A 20,783-nucleotide genomic window follows, 5' to 3' on the forward strand; every position below is an offset into this window, starting at 1 on the left:
TGAATAATCTTAAATATGATTTGACACGTTTATATGAAATTTTAAAGTGACCCCATAGATGAACAAAATTCGGTAACAATAAAAACTATTGTTCTTTTACGATTTATATTCGAAATTTATTATTGTTTGTTTTAATAATATCTTTTTGAAAATTTGAAATTGCCAATTTTTATTTCAAATCACTTCGATTTCTTCGATTGTAAGATCATTTTGTTAGTTATTTCTATCGGATATAATTTTTTTTTAAATTCGAAATCAAACTGATAAAATCAATTATAAATTTCATCATTCAATTTTTTTAATCATGTTTTTGTCTTTAACCAAAACCAAATTGAAAATTTTTATCAAATTCAGAAACTATTGTGGACACAAAAAATTCGGTAATTAAAATTCAGTTATCCTAATTTTTTTTCTGTAAAATTTTGTTCAATAATTTGAAACTTTTACCATTGTGTTAACTGACAAATATTGGAAGCATATAAACTCAAAGAAATTAGTTTTCATCAATGGTAAAAGGCTTTTAGACTTAACCTTAAATGTATACTTTTTGTTAATTTAGAATAAAAAGATTTTATACATATGTCCAATCTTATTGTATATAACCTTAAGTAGGTTTCGAGTCGAGTGCTTATGTTTTTGTGTATGTAGAAAATTCTCGATGGGAGACTCACCACTAAAGTTAAGTGTGCGACCCGGGTCGATCTGGATTAATCAAAGCAAAGCCTTGGGAAGCGAGAGGGCAACCCAAAAAAATCTAATTGTATATAGCTGTACCATATGTCTCTTGCCACAAAGAAGCAATGCCATTTTCCGATTGAATTTCATAACAATTCAAAGGCAAATCAGTCCCAAATTGAACCAAGTAACCATCCATCGCCATCTCTTCAACATACCAATTCATGTCATCGCTTGGCGACGAAGGCACCATTTCCATTTCACTCCATTCGAAGCCATAGTCGCTCCTCATATCTCCTTCGACACCGCACGGACCGGCACTCGCCATTCAAATCTCGGCTTCTAGAGATTCCATCAAACTATTTACTTCCTCCTCGTTGCAGTACTCCTCACACTGTGATTCCTCTAACAATGACATTAGAAGATCAGCATCGATTTCCGGGGTTTCGGGTTCTTCCATCGATCATCTCAGGTTTCTCCTTCAACGTGAGAGCCATGACTCGGAGTAGAATGACAAAAGAATGAAAGATGCTAAGATAGCTTAGAGTTGAAAAAAATGTTTGGAATGACTCCATCAATGGAAGCTAACCCTTTTTATAGCACTAGTCATTGTACTTGTGAGACCCCATGGAACATGCGCACATGTGCTCAACCAAAGCTAAATAATAGGGGAAATCACCCACTTTGTCTTTCAACAAACTACTTTACAGGCAGGCAATATTCACAGCATTGGTTGTATCTGACTCAACCATAGAGGGACCTGACAATATCTTATATGAAATGGACATTTTAAGCACCATTGCCACTAGAATATCATTAACTTAAACCAAGTGGAAACATACAATTAATCAAATAGTGAAAAGATAAGAGAATATAATAGAAAGGGTTATCTTGTTCAAGAAATGGAGATTTTCTTGATAAGCAAGATCTAGCCATTGTGGGTTATGACCAAAGACATATAAGACAGGAATCAGCAATGGCAGCCAATACTATGCACCCACCATTGACAAGATTCATTGACAAGTTTCTGCAACCACTCGTGTTTTTTTAATTGATGAATCTTCAGTGAAGTGGGGACTTGGAACAATGACTGATTTTAAGATATAATAGAATAATTGCATATGAAATCAAAATAAGCATAAATCCAAACTTCATACTTGTCCATCATCTGAAAAAATGATGCTTGAAATTGGTAGTCAACTTGCGAAGAGGATCAACAACAAAGAAACAGAAGCTGTAAATAAATTTCTCAATGAAATGAGACCACCTCCTTCGCCAGTAAGTGTTGATGTAGAGAACTGCCGCCAAAGTCAACAAGAAGACACAATATGTTGCAACAAAACTTGCAAAGAAAGAAGTAGGATCAACTGCATACCATTTTCCTTCAGTTTCATCCAATGGAAACGGCGTCTCCACGACTCCGGTGCCGTTTTTCTCTGATGGTAGCCCAGAAAGCAACGGATTTCCTTCATAGCTGTTGAAGCCGAATGTTGCGAATTGTCCTTTGTCTGGAACTCTTCCTGATAAATTGTTGTGTGCAACACTGAAGACTGCCAAAAAATTAAGATGGACCAACTCTGACGGGATTTTTCCACTTAAATTGTTGTAAGAAAAATCCAGACTCTCAACTTGAGATAGATTCGACAATGAAACGGGGATAATCCCTGTCAGATGATTGTGGGACAAGTTTAGTGCATGAAGGGATGTCAGCTTCCCAAGACTCTGAGGGATGAGGCCTGTCAGATTGTTACATGACAAATCTAATCCAGACATGCATTTGAGAATGTCTCCTTTGTAAGAAAGGAGATTATTTTTAGTGACAAAGTCTATCTTATACACATACTCATCTTCTAACTGAACACTATTCCAGAAACTGCTAGCATCATAGATATCTTGATTAAAGTCTGCAATATAGGGAACAAATTCTTCCTGGCTAAACCAATAAGAAAACGTTGATTGTACGAAGAAATCATGGGGATAAGTTCCAAAGGCCACATTAATCAAGCAACTTGGTATTGACCCCGTAAAGGAGTTGTTCGATAGATCCATTATGCTTATGTTTCTTAATTGACACAACTGTTCTGGAATCGAGCCATTGAAACGATTATTTCCTAACAAAAGAATTCTTAGGCAAGGAAGCATTCCAATTTGGGCAGGAATGTTTCCAGACAATCTATTATCTCGTAGGTTCAACAACGATACACTCGACAGAGCCTCAGGTGATAAACAAGAAGGTATCGGTCCCGAAAGAAAGTTATGAGAAATGTCAATGACATCTGCACCAGAAAATCCTCCACATGGAATTTGGCCTTCAAAAGAATTGTTCTGCAGTAAAATAACCTCAGCAGCTATTGCATTAGGGATCTTACCATCCATGTTGTTGTTGCTAACATCGAAAATTTCCATGCGACCATAGAATTCCTTTTTGGTTATCAGACTTCCAGTGAACTCATTGTTCCCCAGTTTCAATACTTGAATGTTCCTCAAGTTGAAGTGATTGGAAAAAAATGCACCATGAAAATTGTTATCGTTTAACATCAAACCAAGTAAGAGACTGCAATTTTCCGCCAATTCTTTCGGAACTTCCCCTGATAAATTATTGAATGATAAAACCAACAACAACAACTTCCTCATGGCACCGATTGAGGACGGGAGCTCGCCTTCGATGAAGTTATAGGATAAATTAAGGCAATGTAAATTTGGAAGTATCAGTCCAAGATCCTTTGGAAGATGCCCTTCCATATGATTGTATGATACATCCAAATGACCCATACTACTCCTGGGATACTGCGTAGGAAGATCAAGTTCCCCAGAAAAGGAATTATTCCTAAGGTTGAGAAACGTTAGATCAGTGTTGTTTTCAAGCAACCAAGAAGGGAAGGCTCCGGTCAACTTATTGTGTGAGATATCAACCCTAGTTAGGCGATGCTGGTTTAGCAAAAACCGAGGAGTATTCTTCATGTTACAATGAGAAATTCGCAATGCCTTTAGTTGAAACAAAGGAACGCCGGCTCGGTCATCATTATCAATCTGTAGTTTGTCTTCTCGGCTCTCGAGTACGACTACCTCAAGCTTCGAGTGATTGAATATCAAGCCAAGAGAGAACGAACCTTCAAAATAGTTATTGCTAATGTCGATGAACTGAAGAAACTTGTGGCTTCTTATTAAATTTGGAGTAAAGGTGCCGCTGAATAGGTTATCATGCAGATCAAAAACCGCAAGAGATGTGAAGTTGCTTATACAAGGAGGAAGGGCTCCTTCAAAACTATTATCGTGAATATCTAACACTTGAAGTCTCCTCAATTTACACAAGCCTGGCATTGGCAAGAGGAGAAATCAAAATTGTTTACAATCATATAAAAGAAAAAGAATAGATCTTACATTTTAGTTTTGCTCTTACCTGGGATCGGCAAAGTGCTGTTGAATTGATTATATGCCAAATATAGCTCTTTAAGAGAGGATAGCTTCCCAAAATTCTGAGGAATACTCCCTTCCAATTGATTATGGCTTAAATCTAATTCCTCCAATCTTCCACAAGCTATCAAATCTAACAACGAAACAAAGATAAGTCATGTTTGAAGAGGTAACAGAAAGGGAAACCTAAAGAAAGAAAATACTGTCCACTCATTATATAAAAGATTGTACGTTTGCTGACAGAAGGCTTGTTAGAAATTTATAAGCGGAAAAACAACAAAAGCAATATCAACGTAAACCAAGACATGCAAACAATTCGAGATTTAGGTCTTGATTATTTCCAAGTATGAGAAGAATAATAAAAAAAATCCATTTTTGTGTACCTTTATTCGACAAAGTGCCTCTCATTCCATTGAAGGAAAGGTCAAGAGACTTTAGTGACGGAAGTGAGCACAGAAACCTCATAATATCCACACTGCGGAAGGAGTTGTGACGCAGAATTACATTCCTCAGCTTTGAAAAAAATCGCAGAATCTGGATAATTATTACAAAGCAACCATTGTCAATCATCACATGTATCAAACAGATACTATCGAATCATTGGGTAATTAATGGAAAGCTCAACGTTTGCCCCATACCCAACTTTGTTGGAGAGTCACTTAGTGCATTCCAACTTAAATCCAGGGTCTCCAAGTATTTAAAAACAGATAGTTCTGCATGATCGGACATAGAGATTGTTATGATGAAAGCAGCGAATGTAAAACGATCGGAAAAGAAAGAACACCGAAATTGTAAATTCTACATATATACCTTGGGCAGGGAAGGATCCGTTTAAGGAATTCCGACGAAGAATCAAGTTTTTAAGAGATTTGAGTCCCCTCAACGAGTACAGATGGCTACTTGTTAATCTGTTAAAAGAAAGATCCAACGTCTCCAGCTGTTCTAGCCTCAACAAACCTTTTGACCAATTAAACAAGATCGTAATGACACCAAAATTTAAATAGAGTGTTAGGAAATTTTGATCGGAAAAATAATTAAAACAATATCAATGTAATATAATATACGTTGCAAGAGACTTGGTTTTACGTGATTCAGTCTTGCATACTTTCACGGATGAAAAGACATTATAAATATAGAGATCGCGAAAGTTATAAATTATATGATATACAATATATCCAAAACCTAATATTTATATCAAAACTCAATATATCTCAAAATCACTCACTCAATATCTTTATAAAGTCATATATGTAACGTAAACACTGGTTCATACATACCTTGGTTCTCTACCCATTTCATACAATTGTAGGACAAATTGAGAGCTTTTAAGTCTTTAAAAGACTCGAATAAGGTGATGTTCAAATATGATGAAGAATCTGCAGCATCAAAACACTGAAAAAAAGTATTTAGAACATGATAATCTGGCATATTAAAGAGTGAGAGTAGAACAACACGTCCGGTGGTGGAGTTGCAGGTAACTCTCTCCCAACCACAGCAATCATTGTTTGGGTCATCAACCCATGAAGGAAGCAGAGCATGCTCTGGACCATTAACTAGTTTTAACTTCAATTCTAGCAACCCTTTCCTCTCTTCTTCATAACATGCCTTTCTCCCTTGGATTTGAGTACATAAAATGACCAAATTCAGCAGAATTATCAACTTTAGTGAATGCATCTCATTCATTTGATTGCCGAAACCAAACTCTGAGGTGGTTATTTAATGGCCGCTGGTGGACTTTTATTTTTGTAGTCAATGGCTAGCGGACGATCTAATCCGACCACAAGGCTGTGCATTGTTGAGCCGCTGGATTCTAGTTAGGAATCTGTTGGTGATTGGTTACAAGTTTATTGGTGGGCTGTTATTGGTTTAGTCCAGATGGAACTGATCAGTTATCAGTATGTGAGCTATAAAAATATTGTACTGGGCCTCGTGAGAGCTTTTGAATCCAATTGTGTTGTTGATGAGCACAAGGGAAAAAGGGAAATATGACATTGTCTTTGAGGCTTTTTTGGCCAAATAATTCACGTCGGATAAAAAAAAGTAAACTACGGTTAAATCATCAGTTTTGATCTGTTTTAGTAATTAATTTTTTTTCAAGATTGTAACTAAGGTTTAGTTTTTGTTTTATTTTAATAACACGTCGTTAAAATCTTAACGGACGAGCTCACTGACCGCTGCATCTACAGTCGTCGGCCAATGAAGCCCAAACTTTTTCATCTTGCACCTTTTCAATCCCTAGAATGGGATTCCAGCCTCCGTTTCACAAAGAAGTGCTTTAATCTCCCCAAATCGACGATAGACTCTTCGATTTCTTTATCCTCCGATCTTCATGGCCCACCATCAGATGGGTTTGAAACTGGACTATGTTGATCAACTCATCATTCTCTCGTGGTTCACCGTTCATATTGGTCGTCCATCCACCGGAGCTATATAACATCAGCCCATCCGTTAAGTTTATAACGACGGGTAATAAAATGAAATAAAAATCAAATGTTAGGTATGGTTTTGAAAAAAATTAAAAGTTAAGGTATTAAAACGGACTAAAACTGATGGTTTAAGTACTAAATACATAGTTCATCCAAAAAAGAGGGTAATACAATTATTAGGGAAAATTTTGAATTTAAGACAATTGCTATAGTGAAGGCGAGCATGAAGAGTATTAATAAAAATTATTATTTAATCGAATTTTTCGTTCCAACAAGATGAATTTTCATTGAAACTCATCTTGTTGGAATGATGAGTTCCTTCAAATAATATTTTTTTATTAAAACTCGTCGTGTTGAAACGATGAATTTGTACTCCACTATAATAATCGTCCAGGACTGCAATAGTTTATTCCCGTATTAATTTTCCTTATTATTTTTCTTGCATTTATTATTCCTCTAAAAAATCCCTTACTTTACATTTGAAATTATAAGTTGATTTTAAATAAAAAATTAAAATCAAATTATCATATTATAGAGAGAGTGAAAAGGAATTGAACTTTCAAACATTTGGTTTTGGAGTGGATGAAATAGGTTAAGGCATCCCTTATTAGGGACTAGAAGAATCTTTTTGATTTAATTATAATTTAAATACGTTAGTATCCACACTACAAATTAAATACTAATTTGATTGATATTATTTTTATTGAATAAAAACCTATTTTTTTGTTAAAAAGTATTAATATATTTTATTTTCCTAGAAAAACATTTATTTATGAACAAATAAATCAAATTTAAATTATCCACTTGTAGATTAAATTTCTGTGGATGGTAGCTGGCTTCAAAATTTCCACCTTTATCGCCGTAGTAGTCCTTGTAAACGTCTGGCCAAGAAACACTGATTCTTCAGAACAATTCTAAACGAAGACAACAACAATAAAAAGATCCCACTTCCCTCCTTGGAACTCATAAATTTTTAACTCAAATTCACTTGAAAAGAAACTCCATTGATGGCTGCTTTCATCCCATTCAAGCTATCACTTCTCTTGAGTCTACTCTCAAACATTGGTTTCTTACCAGAAACCAGCAAGAACAAAGTTGGGATATTTCCACCAACATGTAATCGTATCGAGTGCCCAAGTTTCGATGTGATTCAACAAGGCAATGGCTATGAGATTCGCAGGTACAATTCCAGTGTGTGGATGTAAACGTCCCCCATTCAAGATATTTCTCTTGTTGATGCCACCAGGACTGGCTTCCTTCAGTAAGTTTTACTATCGTCTCTCAGTTAATTAACTATGGAGTCTTGTCTTCGGTATAACAAATTAAAGGTTTCTCTTAAGCTAGCAAAGTATAAATTAACGGAAGTTTATGGTTCGTACTTTGCTTATAGGCTATTTGATTACATTCAAGGGAAGAACAAATACAAGCAACAGATAGAAATGACAGCTCCAGTGATAACTGAAGTTTTACCAAGCGATGGACCCTTCTGCGAGTCGTCATTTACCGTCAGCTTTTACGTCCCAAAGGTGAACCAGGCGAATCCACCACCAGCTGAAGGCCTCCATCTCCAAAGATGGAAATCTACATATGTAGCAATAAGGCAATTCGGTGGATTTGTCACCGACTATAACATTGCAGAGGAAGCTGCTGCTTTGCAAGCCAGTCTTGAAGGCACTGTCTGGTCCGGTGCAATCGAGAGGACTCGGAAAAATAATGGCACTTCGGTCTATACGGTTGCTCAGTATAACTCTCCTTTTGAATTTAGTGGCAGGGTGAATGAGATTTGGATGTTGTTTGATCTGGAAGATGAGTTCTTGCCAGTTTAAGTTCAACTAAGCTAGCTTCCTAGACCTATAGGTTATAGTACTGAAAAATACTACGCATGTCATAAGTCTCTGAAGTTTGTATGAGAGAATGAGGATTGGTATCTACCATGTAGCATGTAAAAACAAATGGTTTTTGATCATTCAGTCTTTCTCCTGGTTATGATGATCACTTCCCAAAACTTCAAGCTCGGGCCTATCATTTATGTTATCTTTTTCATTTCAGGCAGTGCTGTGTGCCGTCGCTTATGTCATGTCTAATACAGTCGAGTCCAATGGAACAAGTAAATGAAAAATGAAGGGTTATTGCATCTGCATAATCTTCATCTGATGTGGTTTGAGAAAACCTTTGTCAGTTGCAGTAAACCAAAACCTTGAAATATATGTGTACGTATATACATTTATATGTAAGGGCTGTCCCTTGAGTGCCTGCAGACTGAGATTAGAATGTTCCCAAAATTGAACATTGCCTAAAAGAACCCAAGAGAAATGCCTGTACTATATACAATCTTCAAAAAACACAATTTCAGAAAATATGAAATAATACTTTCATTTGGGTTTCTTTCATATGATCTACATGCCTCAATCAACAAAGCCATTGAAAAACAAAAATTGAGGCGACACCTTTAACTTGGCTAAGTCACTATTTTAATCACTTGGATATTCCATGAACTACCATTCACAATGGGCATAAGTTCTATCAAAAGTACTTTCCGGGTTACTCCCATGTTTTACAAACATATCATGGTCAGTATCTAAAGAAAAATCTGTCAAAGAATCACATACCTGTTTGAAGTTCTCTTGATCTCGGTTCATTAGTTGGGCCGAGTAGGAATCCAGAACATAGCCCTTCTCCTCTATGACATACCTCGTATGGGGTCTACTAGTTGAAAACATTCTGCACGAAACTGTGTCGCAAGAGGATGAGTCTGGAGTGTACAAGTTATTGAAGATTGAGAATGGATCTCCATTGCTTGCATCGGTATGGTCAGCAGTACTGAAAGAGTCTCGAGCACTATCTGTCGTAAAAGAAGCCTCGTCTGAGCTTGTGAAAAGGGACCAATCGCTAGACGTAGCATCAGAGAACTTCAAATTGGTTCGCTCAGCATACATCTCTACCACTCGATGAATGTTACTATTTGCATTCTGCCTGAGAATGCCATTAGAGTTGCGGTTGATACAGCCTGAAGCGATTTCAGGCCTGGAATCTGGGTAAAGCTTGTGGCCAACAGAGTGGCTGCTCGATTTGCTTTGTGATGACCGTGACGGCTTCTCCATTTTCGAAGCGATGAGCCTAGCAGGAGCTTGCTTGATCTTTTCAGCGATTGCTCTTTGAGGGCGAGGGTATGACCTTGGAAGATTTACATACTTTCAGAGCTAGAAGAGAACTTTGATATTGAAACCAGAAGTAACATTCATACAACAAGGAAGCATAAAGAATTATCATATAAAAGAAAACTGATAACAAATCTTAGTATTTCAACAAACCAACTGATTACATTGGATTAGAAAATCAATAAAAGGAATAAAGGGAAGGGAGAAAATCGGGAAAGGAAGAAGGTATTTCCGAAGTACGCTCAGAAATAATAGGTGCCTACCTCATGTAAAATAAGATGTATGCATCCTCAGACATCACTTGGCTCATTGAGACTGGATGTACCTGAAAGGGGATACACCAAACCCGTGTTTCAATTCCATTGCAAAAATATTTTAATTGAGCAGCTGTTTTTCAAAGAGATATTCAACCAGTGAGCTTTAGACAAGTAAAACCACTATGGTCATGCATATAACCAATAGCCATCCAGTGAACAAAGGGGAGTGTAGCTTTACCTCAGTATCATCTATCCTGAACCAGCTGCCTCGCAAATCTTTTACGTATGACACATAGTGTCCAGAAAAAGATGCATTGAGTGTATCCAAATGCACCACGACAGCATAAAGCGTGTAAAGTGGAGGGATGTCACTCGTTCCAGTCATGAAAGGAACCATATCCAGCATGTCAGGAAAAGTAATACACTTGTTTATTTTCCCATATTTTCCCTCCTGATTAACAGCCACGTCAAGAAGTAATCACATAAAGTAGTTAACAAATAAAAAATCAACATACTCAAACCAACAGAAAACTCGGATCTAGTTGTCTAAAAACCAAAACAGCAAGTTCTGAGATACACTTGCATTTATTACATGACATTAACAGAGGACATTATGTAGAGTTGCGTAATACCTGAAACCTCTTTAAGACAATTGTCAGAATGTTAGGAGCCTCGTGTATGCGCAATTGCTTCCTAGCTCGAGCATAACTAGCACACCTTTTAACAAAAATATTCGCAGAGCCAATAAATTAAACAAGTTTAAGCAAATTAATTAATAATTCTAATAAAATGATAATATGGTAACACAATGAAACAATGGTTTCGTACCTTCCACATCTGTACATGTTCTCTCCATCCAAATCTTCAGGTGTTGTAAACTGAGTTAATGCATCTTCCAGTGACTCAACCCAACCGTATATCTCCAAAGTAAGGTCCATAATGCTTTCATATCTTTCTGACTCGTGAGAACATCTTAGACACTTCACCTGGTTACATGGATATTCAATTTAGGCAACAAATAAAGTACATAAACATATATGAATCAAGGAAAGGTAAAATGAAGCACCACAAAAGTAAATCACGAGATAAAAGTAAAACTAAGTAAAATAGTTCTAAACACCTTTGACCTAAGACGCCCTCCAAAAGTATGCTGTATAAATGTCGTTTCCTGCAGCCTGGGGTCGACCTTTTGTTCCCCGCCTAGCCTCTCCAAGCATATAGATTGCATTGAAGCAACCAAGAGTCTGAAACAGACAACAATAGGAACTTTTAGAGAGGCAAGGTGATGAAATTTTCATTCTTACATCAAGTAAAATCATCAAATTTAAATCGAAAACTAACAAATCCAGACACATAAAAAAGGGAAAAAGAAGGGAGACAGGGGATGTCGGCAAGTGAATTCTATAGACCTCAAGAACTCGTGTGCATCTTCCTGACTTCCATCACCCATCTGCCCATTAGTACTTCGGATGTGCAAAAGGATCCTACTAAGTGACAAGGGGCCTCCACCATCTCTTAACAGCATAACATGTTGCTCAAGCTCACACATAAGACACCAATCTTTCCCGTAACCTATATAATGTTAAACAAAGTGAGCTATGCATGTGATTGAACAATGTCAATATTTTTATGTACCAAAAAAAAAACAAGTAAACCAAATAAAAGCAAGTACAGGTTCTTGAATGATATCCATGAAGCAAATAGATGCTGAGAGGCTTCGTGAAGGTTAAACACTGCATAACAGCATTAGCATAGCAGCTGCAAAATGAAAACCTTAATGAGTTCATAAAACATGAGCTCCTAAAACTTTCTTTTATATGCATACAAACAAGTCATCCCCTGGAAAATCCAAAAAGGCAGTATGTTTAAATTGTTCAGATCTGATGTTTAACACACTGCTTTTTTATTACAGATCGGTCTGATGTAGGAAGTAGGAACATATACTACTACCATACTCCAAATATAGTGGAAGGTAGGACAATAAAAGTAACAAAAGTGACCTGTTTCCACAATTTAGAAGGCCCCTTGGCGATAAGTCGAAGACTTCACACTGGAAGAAATTTACAAATTCTTCGTAAGGAAACAGCATCTGAGACAATAGGATAATAGATCATGGTCAAGAGTTTTTCATTCACAATTCAAGAGCCCCGTGAAATAATTTAACTCAACAACAGAAGAGTGGAACAGATAATAATCATAGATAAATGTAAAGGAACTGACCTTTATCTTCTTATGTCTATCACCATAGCATGCAGCAAAATCCTGCCTGGCAAGCTTAGATGACTTCCGTAAACTCATCATCCCCATAACTCCTATGCTGGCAGCTCCATTGATTCCTGGTGCCAGAATGTTACCTGTCATTCCAGAACTTCTGCATGAAAATTGTACAAAAAAATAGCATGGCTAAAATATTAAGAAAGAAATATTGAAAACCTACTTAATTGATCAGGAATTTGTCCTTTTCTCTCCATTTCATGGTGCAATCGTTCCCCAGACACTTTCACTGTTGATTTAGGTGACTTAGATATTTTGGGTCCTACAGACTGCAATGAACTTCTAACTTTCGTGCATTCTTTTGCTAATGCAACCCCAGAACAATCTAATTCTACTGATTTACCACTGAAAGCATTTTCCCCGTTGACTATATTCTCTGAACTCCAGACAAAGGCATTTTCAGCTTCATGTGCGCTTGTCCCACCTTTTACAGAATATGGTGGGCCAGAAATTTCATAACTGCTTCTGGATTCGGGAATATTGCCTTGTTGGCTTTGATGTTTATGGCTCTCTTGCATGTCAGTACTTGCATTTTGTCCATGAATATGCATGTTAGAGCCATTGGCATTTTGCTGTTTTAAGATTCCATCTTCGGATACAACAAAGCCACTAGTTCTCGACTGCAGCAATAGTTTGATGCAATTATCAGAAACCATGTGATTAAATAAAAGTTAACACCTTCTACCAAAAAGAATGTTAAGATAAGAACCTTATGCCTTCTATGAGCTTCTTTTGAAGAAATATTATTTGGTGTCGAACTAGTTGCTCTAGTCCTCGAGGTCTCATCACAAGAATCAAATACATCTGCATCCTCTCTTCTTAGTATTTCTCCATTGGAATGACGAGAAATTCTTTTGTCTGTACGTTTCTCTGGTGCACAGACTTGAGAGGTGTAGGTAGTAGAACAATCCCCGTTATCAAATAAACCAGTGGTTATGGGACAATGATTTATGTTATCTGCATTTTCCTTGGCAAACTGCTTATTAATGTACTCAGAGAACTGTGAATTCATGTTGTCACTGAGTAGCGCAGATTCTTCAAATGAGGCAACACTAGGAAATGAGCTTGAGCTTGAGCTTTCACTCTCCAACTGCAGGCATTCTTCCTTATGAACTTGCCTCCAATGAATAATCTGGCACTTCCCAGAACTGCATAAATTCAACAGTTTTAAAGTAAGAAATATCATGCAGAATAAAATAAAATTCAGGAAAATTTTCAACAGCCAAAATCAATAATAAATTTATCAGCCCATTGCTAGAGTTTACAAAAAGTTCCCAAGAACATAAAGACTTTACTTCAGGATATAAATGAATCCAAAATTCATTTAAAAAAGGCAACCATATAGGGGAGGCATATCTATGTTTGCGGAGTGATACTAGACAAGAGAATACTGCTATCAAGCATTTGATTCAATATTTTACTTTACTTTCACGAACAATAAAATCATTCAACAACAATGAAGTATAGCAATAAAAGATGCATTGCAGATGCTAAGGGATAGAATATACCAATATCTGACTGCCTTGCATCTCGAGCAGCGAGTTGTAGCTGGACCAAAACACCTAGCACACACATGCAATCCCTTCTTCGAAATAGGAGCAACTGGAATAACACTGGCAGCAGCCATTCTTTCTGCTATAAGAGCTTCTTCAGCGGCAAGATACGCAAGTACGCTAATCTTATCTCGTTTCTTTGAAACCTCACTCCATTTCCCAAGCAAGAAATAAGCAACCAGAGGAAGCACCACCAAGACCAGAAACAATGCGGGTATATCAGCTTCTCTTGGCTCAAGCATGTTCCAACAAGCATTCTCATGACCAATTTGATCTCAGATTTGCCATCCAGAATATATTCTTCAAAAGCTACATACGCCCATTGAAATCAACTTCCACACCAGTAACAAATGACGAATTGAAAATCATTCTCTTCCCCTTAACACTGTCAAGATTTCTTTGACTCATTAGGTTAGGTCACACATAAGATTGCTACATAAAGAACCGCACTATCATACATACACGCAAGTATAAAGAGAGTTGCTTGGCATTCTACTTTGTATATTTGCATCAAGAAGTTGCATCAAAACACAAAAGTGGATTATTTGTTTCCCGACTTTGCATACATTCAAGAAATAGTGCAGCCAAACCTTCACAAGTTATTTCAAGATGAAGGAGATGCTACCATTCATATGGGTTGCAGTGAAAAAAATAAATCAAGTCTATGGATAAACTTAGATACCATATCAGCAATGCAATTTCAGTCTAGGCACTCATCCTACAAAAACATGGAGATGGGAAACATGGAATATAATTCCCAGTCGGCATTGGAATCCTCCTGTTGACAACACAATCAAACCCAGATATATTACTGGGAAAGAGGGGATTAGGGTCAAAGATTTGTGTAGGAAATATAGAGTTATGATTTGATATCATTCCTTTAGTTAAGGGATTTTGTACATATATTTATACAATCCCTTATTTTAAGGGATCACATCCTAGGATTAGTATTTTTCCTTTCTTAAGTGTTTCCTACTTTAGAGATATAATTTGTATATAAAGATACAATCTGTCCTATTGAAAATAATATGAAAATACAGAGAATTATTCTGATTTCTACATGGTATCAGATTAGGTTACGGTTTCTTTCCAGCCTAGACGATGTCCACAACTTCTTCTCCTACTCCTGAGATCACTTCGAATCCAGAAAATTTTTCTGGTTCTGCTGCTCAATCAGAAGGTAATCTGGTCATGAAAGAACCAGAAGGTAAACCTCATGCTACAGTTTTTTTCTCCTCCCAGTCGACCCCTAATTGGATCATCGATTCTGGTGCTACGAATCATATGACTGGTAATGAGGATTTGTTTTGCAATTTTTTTCCAAACTTTGGTAAAGCTGTCAAAACGGTTGATGGTTCCTTGTGCAAAATAGGACATGGCACTGTTATTCTCAATGACCAGATTGTACTTAAAAATGTCCTCTTTGCACCAAATCTGGCTTGCAATCTCGATTTCGTTAGTAAACTTTCCACCGACTTGCACTGCTCTGCAATTTTTAATGATATTGATTGTACTTGCAGGCACTGAACTCGAAGAAGATGATTGGTAAGGCCAGTTTGCATAATGGTCTCTATATTCTTCTTGCCTCTACTAAAACCGAAATCTCGAAATCTTTCACCGCTTTAGAAAAAATTGATAATGTTATGCTATGGCACTATCGTTTAGGCCATCCTAGTTTCCACTATCTTGCAAAAGTTTTTCCTGCTTTATTCATTCATAAAAGGTCAAATTCTTTTTCTTGCAAAGTTTGCTCTCTTGCCAAACATATTAAATCAACTTATTCTCCTTCTACATATAAGCCTTCTCACCCTTTTGCTTTGATCCACAGTGATATTTGGGGCCCTTCTCGGGTGAAGAATGATGATAATTGTAAGTGGTTTATCACTTTCATTGATGATCACAGTAGGATAACTTGAACTTATTTGCTAAAAGATAAATCTGAAACTGCTGGTGTTTTTACCCAATTTTATAACATGGTTCTCACTCAATTTGGGTCTAAAATTCAGCTCTTTAAATCTGATAATGGCAGTGAATTTTTTGCTAAGTCTTTGAGTGCGTTTTTCAAGGAAAATGGCATAGTTCAGATTAGTTCTTGTGTTGACACCCCACAACAAAACGGCATTGTCGAAAGAAAAAATAGACACCTCCTTGAAGTTACTCGTTCTCTTCTATTTACCACTAATGTTCCAAAATATTTGTGGGGGAAGCCTTATTAACTGCCACATATTTAATCAATCGAATGCCTAGTAAGGTTTTACAATTTCAAACACCTCAATCTATATTTTTGCAATACTTTCCCCATTTTAAGCCTATTTCCTCCATTCTTCCACTTAAAATATTTGGTTGTACTGTTTTTATCCAAAACATTACTCCTAATAAGTCCAAGTTAGATCCTAAATCATTAAAGTGTGTACTGGTTGGGTATTCTTCACTTAAGAAGGGTTATAAATGCTATCATCCTCCTTCTAAACGATTTTTTACCACTATGGATATAACATTTTATGAGCAAGATCCCTAATTCACTCAGGCTGAAATTCAGGGGGAGACATGGAAGGATTTTCAGCCACATCAAGTATCTCCTCCTACTCTTCATTCTCAACCTTCAGAATTGCCACCAATTTTGTCTTTACCTACAGATTTGTCACCTGTGACTACTCCCATTGATTCATCTGTAGTACCTATCACTACTTCACCCACACCTACTTTAAACACCTTTCCTGAAAACACACGTACTCCAATTCAAAATCTTCCACAAACATCACCAATCAAACAACTTCGTGTCTATACAAGGAAAAGAAAACATATTCCTGAGGTTGTTTTGCAATCTGATGCTTGCCGAGAATTGAATTTGGGTTCAGCTGCCAAAATAGAAGAAGAAATCAGTAAGTCCACTTCCCCTACTCTAGATGACTTCCCTATTGCTATTAAAAAAGGGGTTAGACAGTGCACCAAACATCCTATTGAAAAATTTGCTGGTTATAATTCATTGATGCCGTCTTTTCAAGCATTTACAGCAAACTTTGATAAAAAAAACAGGTTCCCACAAGCATAGCTGAAGCTCTAAAGGATTCAAAATGGAGAAAGGCTGTTGAAGAGGAAAATTGTGCACTAGAGAAAAATGCTACTTGGACCGTTACGGACCTTCCTCAAGGAAAAAAGGATGTTGGCTGTAAATGGATCTTTGCTGTAAAGTATAACTCCAATGGTAGTATTCAACGATACAAAGCTAGACTAGTGGCCAGAGGCTTTACGCAAACATATGGGATAGATTTCACATAAACTTTCGCACCTGTGGCGAAGCTGAATACTGTTCGAGTACTCCTGAGTTTGGTTATAAATTGCGATTGGAAATTACACCAACTTGATGTAAAAAATGCTTATATTAATGGCAAGCTAGAAGAATAAGTCTATATGAAGTTGCCACCTGACTTAAAGTCTGTTGAAGGAAGTAACAAGGTGTGCAAGCTCAACAAGTCTCTATACGGATTAAAACAATCACCTAGAGCTTGGTTCGAAAGGTTCACTAAAGTCATTATGAAAAACGGCTACAAGCAGTCTCTCGCCGATCATACTCTTTTCATTAAGGTAACTTCTACAAATAAGAAAGCTATCCTTATTGTGTACGTGGTTCTTATCGGAGATGATGAAGAAGAGATTTGCAATTTGAAGAAGTTGTTAAATGAGGAATTCGAAGCCAAAGACTTGGGAAAGCTAAGGTATTTCCTAGGAATAGAGGTGGCAAGGTCAAAAGGACTTGTAATCAACCAAAGAAAACATGTACTTGATTTATTCAAAGAAACTGATTTTCTTGGTTGTAAGCCGATTGATACACCAATAGAGGCAAGCTTGAAATTTAGCAAAGAAGATGGGTCCTTAGTAGACAAAGAGAAATTTCAAAGATTAGTTGGGAAACTAATTTATTTATCCTTGACAAGGCCAGATATAACATTTCCCGTAAATGTGATAAGTCAACACATGACTAATCCTACTGAAGAGCATATGGCAGCAGTAAATAGAATTCTCAAGTACTTGAAGAAAACTCCAGGACACGGCTTAATGTTTAAAAAGGCACAAGACAGAACTGATAAGATTTTTACAGACTCTAGTTGGGCCGGAGACCTTACTGAAAGGAGATCCACTAGTAGCTACTGCACATTTGTTTGGGGTAACCTTCCAACTTGGAGAAGTAAGAAACAATTTGTCGTTTCAAGTAGTGCTGAAGCTGAATTCAGTGCACTAGCATTGGGAATATGCGAAGGAATTTGGCTACTTAAACTACTGAAAGAACTTGGCACTAATCAAGAGGATCACTTTGAAGTCTTGTGTGATAATCAATCTGCTATTCAAATTGCCAAGAACCCAGTTCAACATGATCGGACAAAGCATGTTGAGATTGATAGGCATTTTATAGCTGATCAAGTTAACAAAAAGACAATCACACTTTCATACATTCCTTCATAAGAACAAGTTGCAGACATTCTTACTAAGGCTTTGCCAAAGCCTGTTTTCAATAAATTCCTATTCAAGCTGGGATTATACAATGTATATTCTTCAGCTTGAGGGGAAGTGTAGGAATTATAGAGATAAGATTTGTTATGATTTGATATCATTCCTTTAGTTAAGGGATTTTGTACATATATTTATACAATCCCTTATTTTAAGGGATCACATCCTAGGATTAGTATTTTTCCTTTCTTAAGTGTTTCCTACTTTAGAGAGATAATTTGTATATAAAGATGTAATCTTCCTATTGAAAATAATATGAAAATACAGATAAATACTCTGATTTCTACAATTTGGTTGTTAAAGGATGACTTAAGTCGGGGCAAAACTTTGCTCGCTTCATACATATACCTACCAAATCAAAGACGATAAAACTTAAAGCAACCAAATATATATACATCATTCAGATAAAATATATATACATCATTCAGATAAAAAAAAGGCAAAAAAGTGACAAGATTTCTAGTTTTAGCTACCAATAAACATGAAGATGCACAACCATTACAATCAGATTTCTCTTCTATGCCACAGAGGAGCTTTACCCCAACTTGACGATGGGAAAATGGTTTCTATTTAACAAGTCCAGAAAAGTTGTTCCACCACTACCAGGTACTAAATGTAGCAACTAAAGCAAGCTTCAGTCAACTTTAGTTTGCTGGTTTGAGTCTACAAATATACGAAGATAAGTCATTCCCATCTCTCTCCTTTATAGTTTCATTTCTCTATTTATTTCTAAACTTATATATCTACTGTTTTGACTGTAGGACAATCTGTTAATATAATGAAGAATCAAAACACCTTAAATTAGGTTGAGTTCGGAAAAAGCTCAATCATATCTGATTTTTACGGAGGATTCATTATGACAAAAGCAGTTCCACTAGACAAATGACATGAACTGATCAAATCTCTATACTTTGCTTCCACAGAGAGCAACAAAATCGAAGGAAATGGAGCAACATGGAAGAAGGGGAAACCATCTTTTTACTAGCTTGTAAGGACTAGGATCGACCGAAACCGTTTTCCGCTCACAAAAACAGCTAAATAAAGCATCTCACTTCCACAATGCACCAAATATTAGAACGATAGTTTCAAGCACAACAAGCTAAGTCATTGAAAAACAAAATACTTGTATTCAAAGCACCAGCATTTTAGCTAGAGTTACTTGAATCAGGCACGTAAGAGTAAATATTACTTAAACGAACAAATCCAAGAGAATGTCACTCAAATATTTCCCATTTGAAAAAGACCAATTAGCATTACCAAAACTAACCAATTTCTAGGAACTGGTTCTATTTGCAGGTCCTTATCTACTTTTATACCCAAAATGGGGGAAAATAACGCAAAGCAAATCCAGCATTTTCTAGGACAAAGCTAGTAGAATAAGTACAGCTTAACAAATAATTCTTCTGCTAAAAAAACCAACTTTTTTTCTTCAAAACAGCAAGTTCATTGAAACACAGAATTTCAGCAATCTCAGATTCAAAACCCCAAAAAGCTAAAATAAGCAGTAAAGCAAGTACAACTCAATGAAACCATGGGCAGAGTTGAGTAAAGCTTGAATCTTTCTTACCTCTCTTTCATGCAAGTAGAAGACCAAATCTAAATCCCAAAGCAAAAAAACACCCAATAAACAGTTTTTTTTTCCTTTCTTCTCTCTTCAAAACTTGGGTTTTTGTTTTACTTTCCTTGAAAAAAGATTCTTTGATTCCTCAGATGGTAAGTCTAAAGACAACATTTTCTCTCTGTTACTTTCTTTTGCATTCACGTTATTTTCTTTTTTCCAGTTTTTAAGATTTTGGAGGAAAAAAAAATTTGTCTGCTCTTTTCAGACCCAAAGCACTGTACTTTTACAACTTTATACACGTGGCACATGCCAATTCGCTGTCAATTGGACATCTATAGGGCCCACTCCCTGTACTGTTTATAGGGACTGGTGACGATATTACTGTGATTTTGTCATCCACCGTTGGATTTGTGGAATTGGGTGTTTAATGTACTTGCTTTGCTTTTTTATTTTATTTTATTTCTAGTTAAGTAATTTTAAATTAAAGTATGGGAAATTCATTTTTTTAATTGTTTTTAAATTATTAATAAATTGTATAATGATAGTTTTATAAAAAAAATAACTTATATTTATTTCAAATGATTTCATGTATTAAAAATAATAATTTAAATATTTTAATCTCATGACACTTGTTGGTTTTTTAAATGAAAATATTTTTCCGTAAAATCAAATTCTCGATGCTTATAATTTTATAATTAATAATAATAATTACGCTAATGAAAAACAGTTATATTGATAATTTTCTGTTTCAACAAGAAAAAAATTATTTAAAAAGTTAAAATATATTAATCATTCAATTTTACTAATTAAATAAAAAATTATTACCAAGATATATAAAAATAATCAGTTTCTAACATTTTGTATTTACCATGGGAGTGGACCCAAATTCCAAAACGTAGATGTGATTCCCAATGATTTTACTGTCGGACACGTGTAGGAATGGGATCAATTGTGGAGGA

At 36.1% G+C, this 20,783-nt stretch overlaps 2 protein-coding genes and 1 pseudogene across 3 annotated transcripts; 1 reads left to right on the forward strand and 2 right to left on the reverse strand.

Moving 5' to 3' along the window:
* Nucleotides 1-1,824: 1,824 nt before the first annotated feature.
* Nucleotides 1,825-5,855, reverse strand: LOC120160118 (receptor-like protein 15). 2 transcript variants are annotated; one of them, XM_039170557.1, is made up of 5 exons: nt 5,367-5,855; nt 4,991-5,046; nt 4,473-4,566; nt 4,076-4,222; nt 1,825-3,989 (listed from the first exon to the last, which is right to left on the reverse strand). In XM_039170557.1, the coding sequence occupies exons 1-5, from the start codon at nt 5,770-5,772 to the stop codon at nt 1,840-1,842; spliced, it is 2,853 nt and encodes a 950-aa protein (XP_039026488.1). In that variant the 5' UTR covers nt 5,773-5,855; the 3' UTR covers nt 1,825-1,839. The 2 variants fall into 2 exon arrangements, with proteins under 2 accessions (XP_039026488.1, XP_039026489.1); XM_039170558.1 differs by lacking the exon at nt 5,367-5,855 and adding an exon at nt 4,728-4,802 and having other exon boundaries at nt 4,473-4,623; nt 4,900-4,992.
* Nucleotides 5,856-7,437: 1,582 nt separating this feature from the next.
* Nucleotides 7,438-8,347, forward strand: LOC120160681 (annotated as a pseudogene).
* Nucleotides 8,348-8,862: 515 nt separating this feature from the next.
* On the reverse strand, nt 8,863-20,070 carry LOC120160680 (ubiquitin carboxyl-terminal hydrolase 15-like). The gene is made up of 14 exons (XM_039171034.1): nt 19,831-20,070; nt 13,713-14,142; nt 12,914-13,352; nt 12,368-12,824; nt 12,151-12,284; nt 11,931-12,019; nt 11,603-11,688; nt 11,340-11,502; nt 11,051-11,174; nt 10,759-10,916; nt 10,563-10,647; nt 10,169-10,381; nt 9,937-9,998; nt 8,863-9,689 (listed from the first exon to the last, which is right to left on the reverse strand). Exons 2-14 carry the CDS (start codon nt 13,997-13,999, stop codon nt 9,011-9,013), a joined length of 2,976 nt encoding a protein of 991 aa, XP_039026965.1. The 5' UTR covers nt 14,000-14,142; nt 19,831-20,070; the 3' UTR covers nt 8,863-9,010.
* Between the last annotated feature and the right edge of the window lie 713 nt (nt 20,071-20,783).

Source organism: Hibiscus syriacus, unplaced genomic scaffold (genome assembly GCF_006381635.1).
Source record: "Hibiscus syriacus cultivar Baekdansim isolate YM2019G1 unplaced genomic scaffold, ASM638163v2 tig00111392_pilon, whole genome shotgun sequence".
NCBI lineage: Eukaryota > Viridiplantae > Streptophyta > Magnoliopsida > Malvales > Malvaceae > Hibiscus > Hibiscus syriacus.

Excerpts from the sequence above, each read along its gene's own strand:
- LOC120160680 (XM_039171034.1), bottom strand. The coding sequence starts at position 13,999 with ATGCTTGAGCCAAGAGAAGCTGATATACCCGCATTGTTTCTGGTCTTG. Across the intron at positions 13,353-13,712 it reads TGCAAGGCAGTCAGATATTG|TTCTGGGAAGTGCCAGATTA; the intron begins GTATATTCTATC and ends GAATTTATGCAG. Across the intron at positions 12,020-12,150 it reads ATAGACATAAGAAGATAAAG|ATGCTGTTTCCTTACGAAGA; the intron begins GTCAGTTCCTTT and ends CTATTGTCTCAG.
- LOC120160118 (XM_039170557.1), bottom strand. The coding sequence starts at position 5,772 with ATGAATGAGATGCATTCACTAAAGTTGATAATTCTGCTGAATTTGGTC. Across the intron at positions 4,223-4,472 it reads AGGCACTTTGTCGAATAAAG|ATTTGATAGCTTGTGGAAGA; the intron begins GTACACAAAAAT and ends TTTCGTTGTTAG. Across the intron at positions 3,990-4,075 it reads CAGCACTTTGCCGATCCCAG|GCTTGTGTAAATTGAGGAGA; the intron begins GTAAGAGCAAAA and ends TGCCAATGCCAG.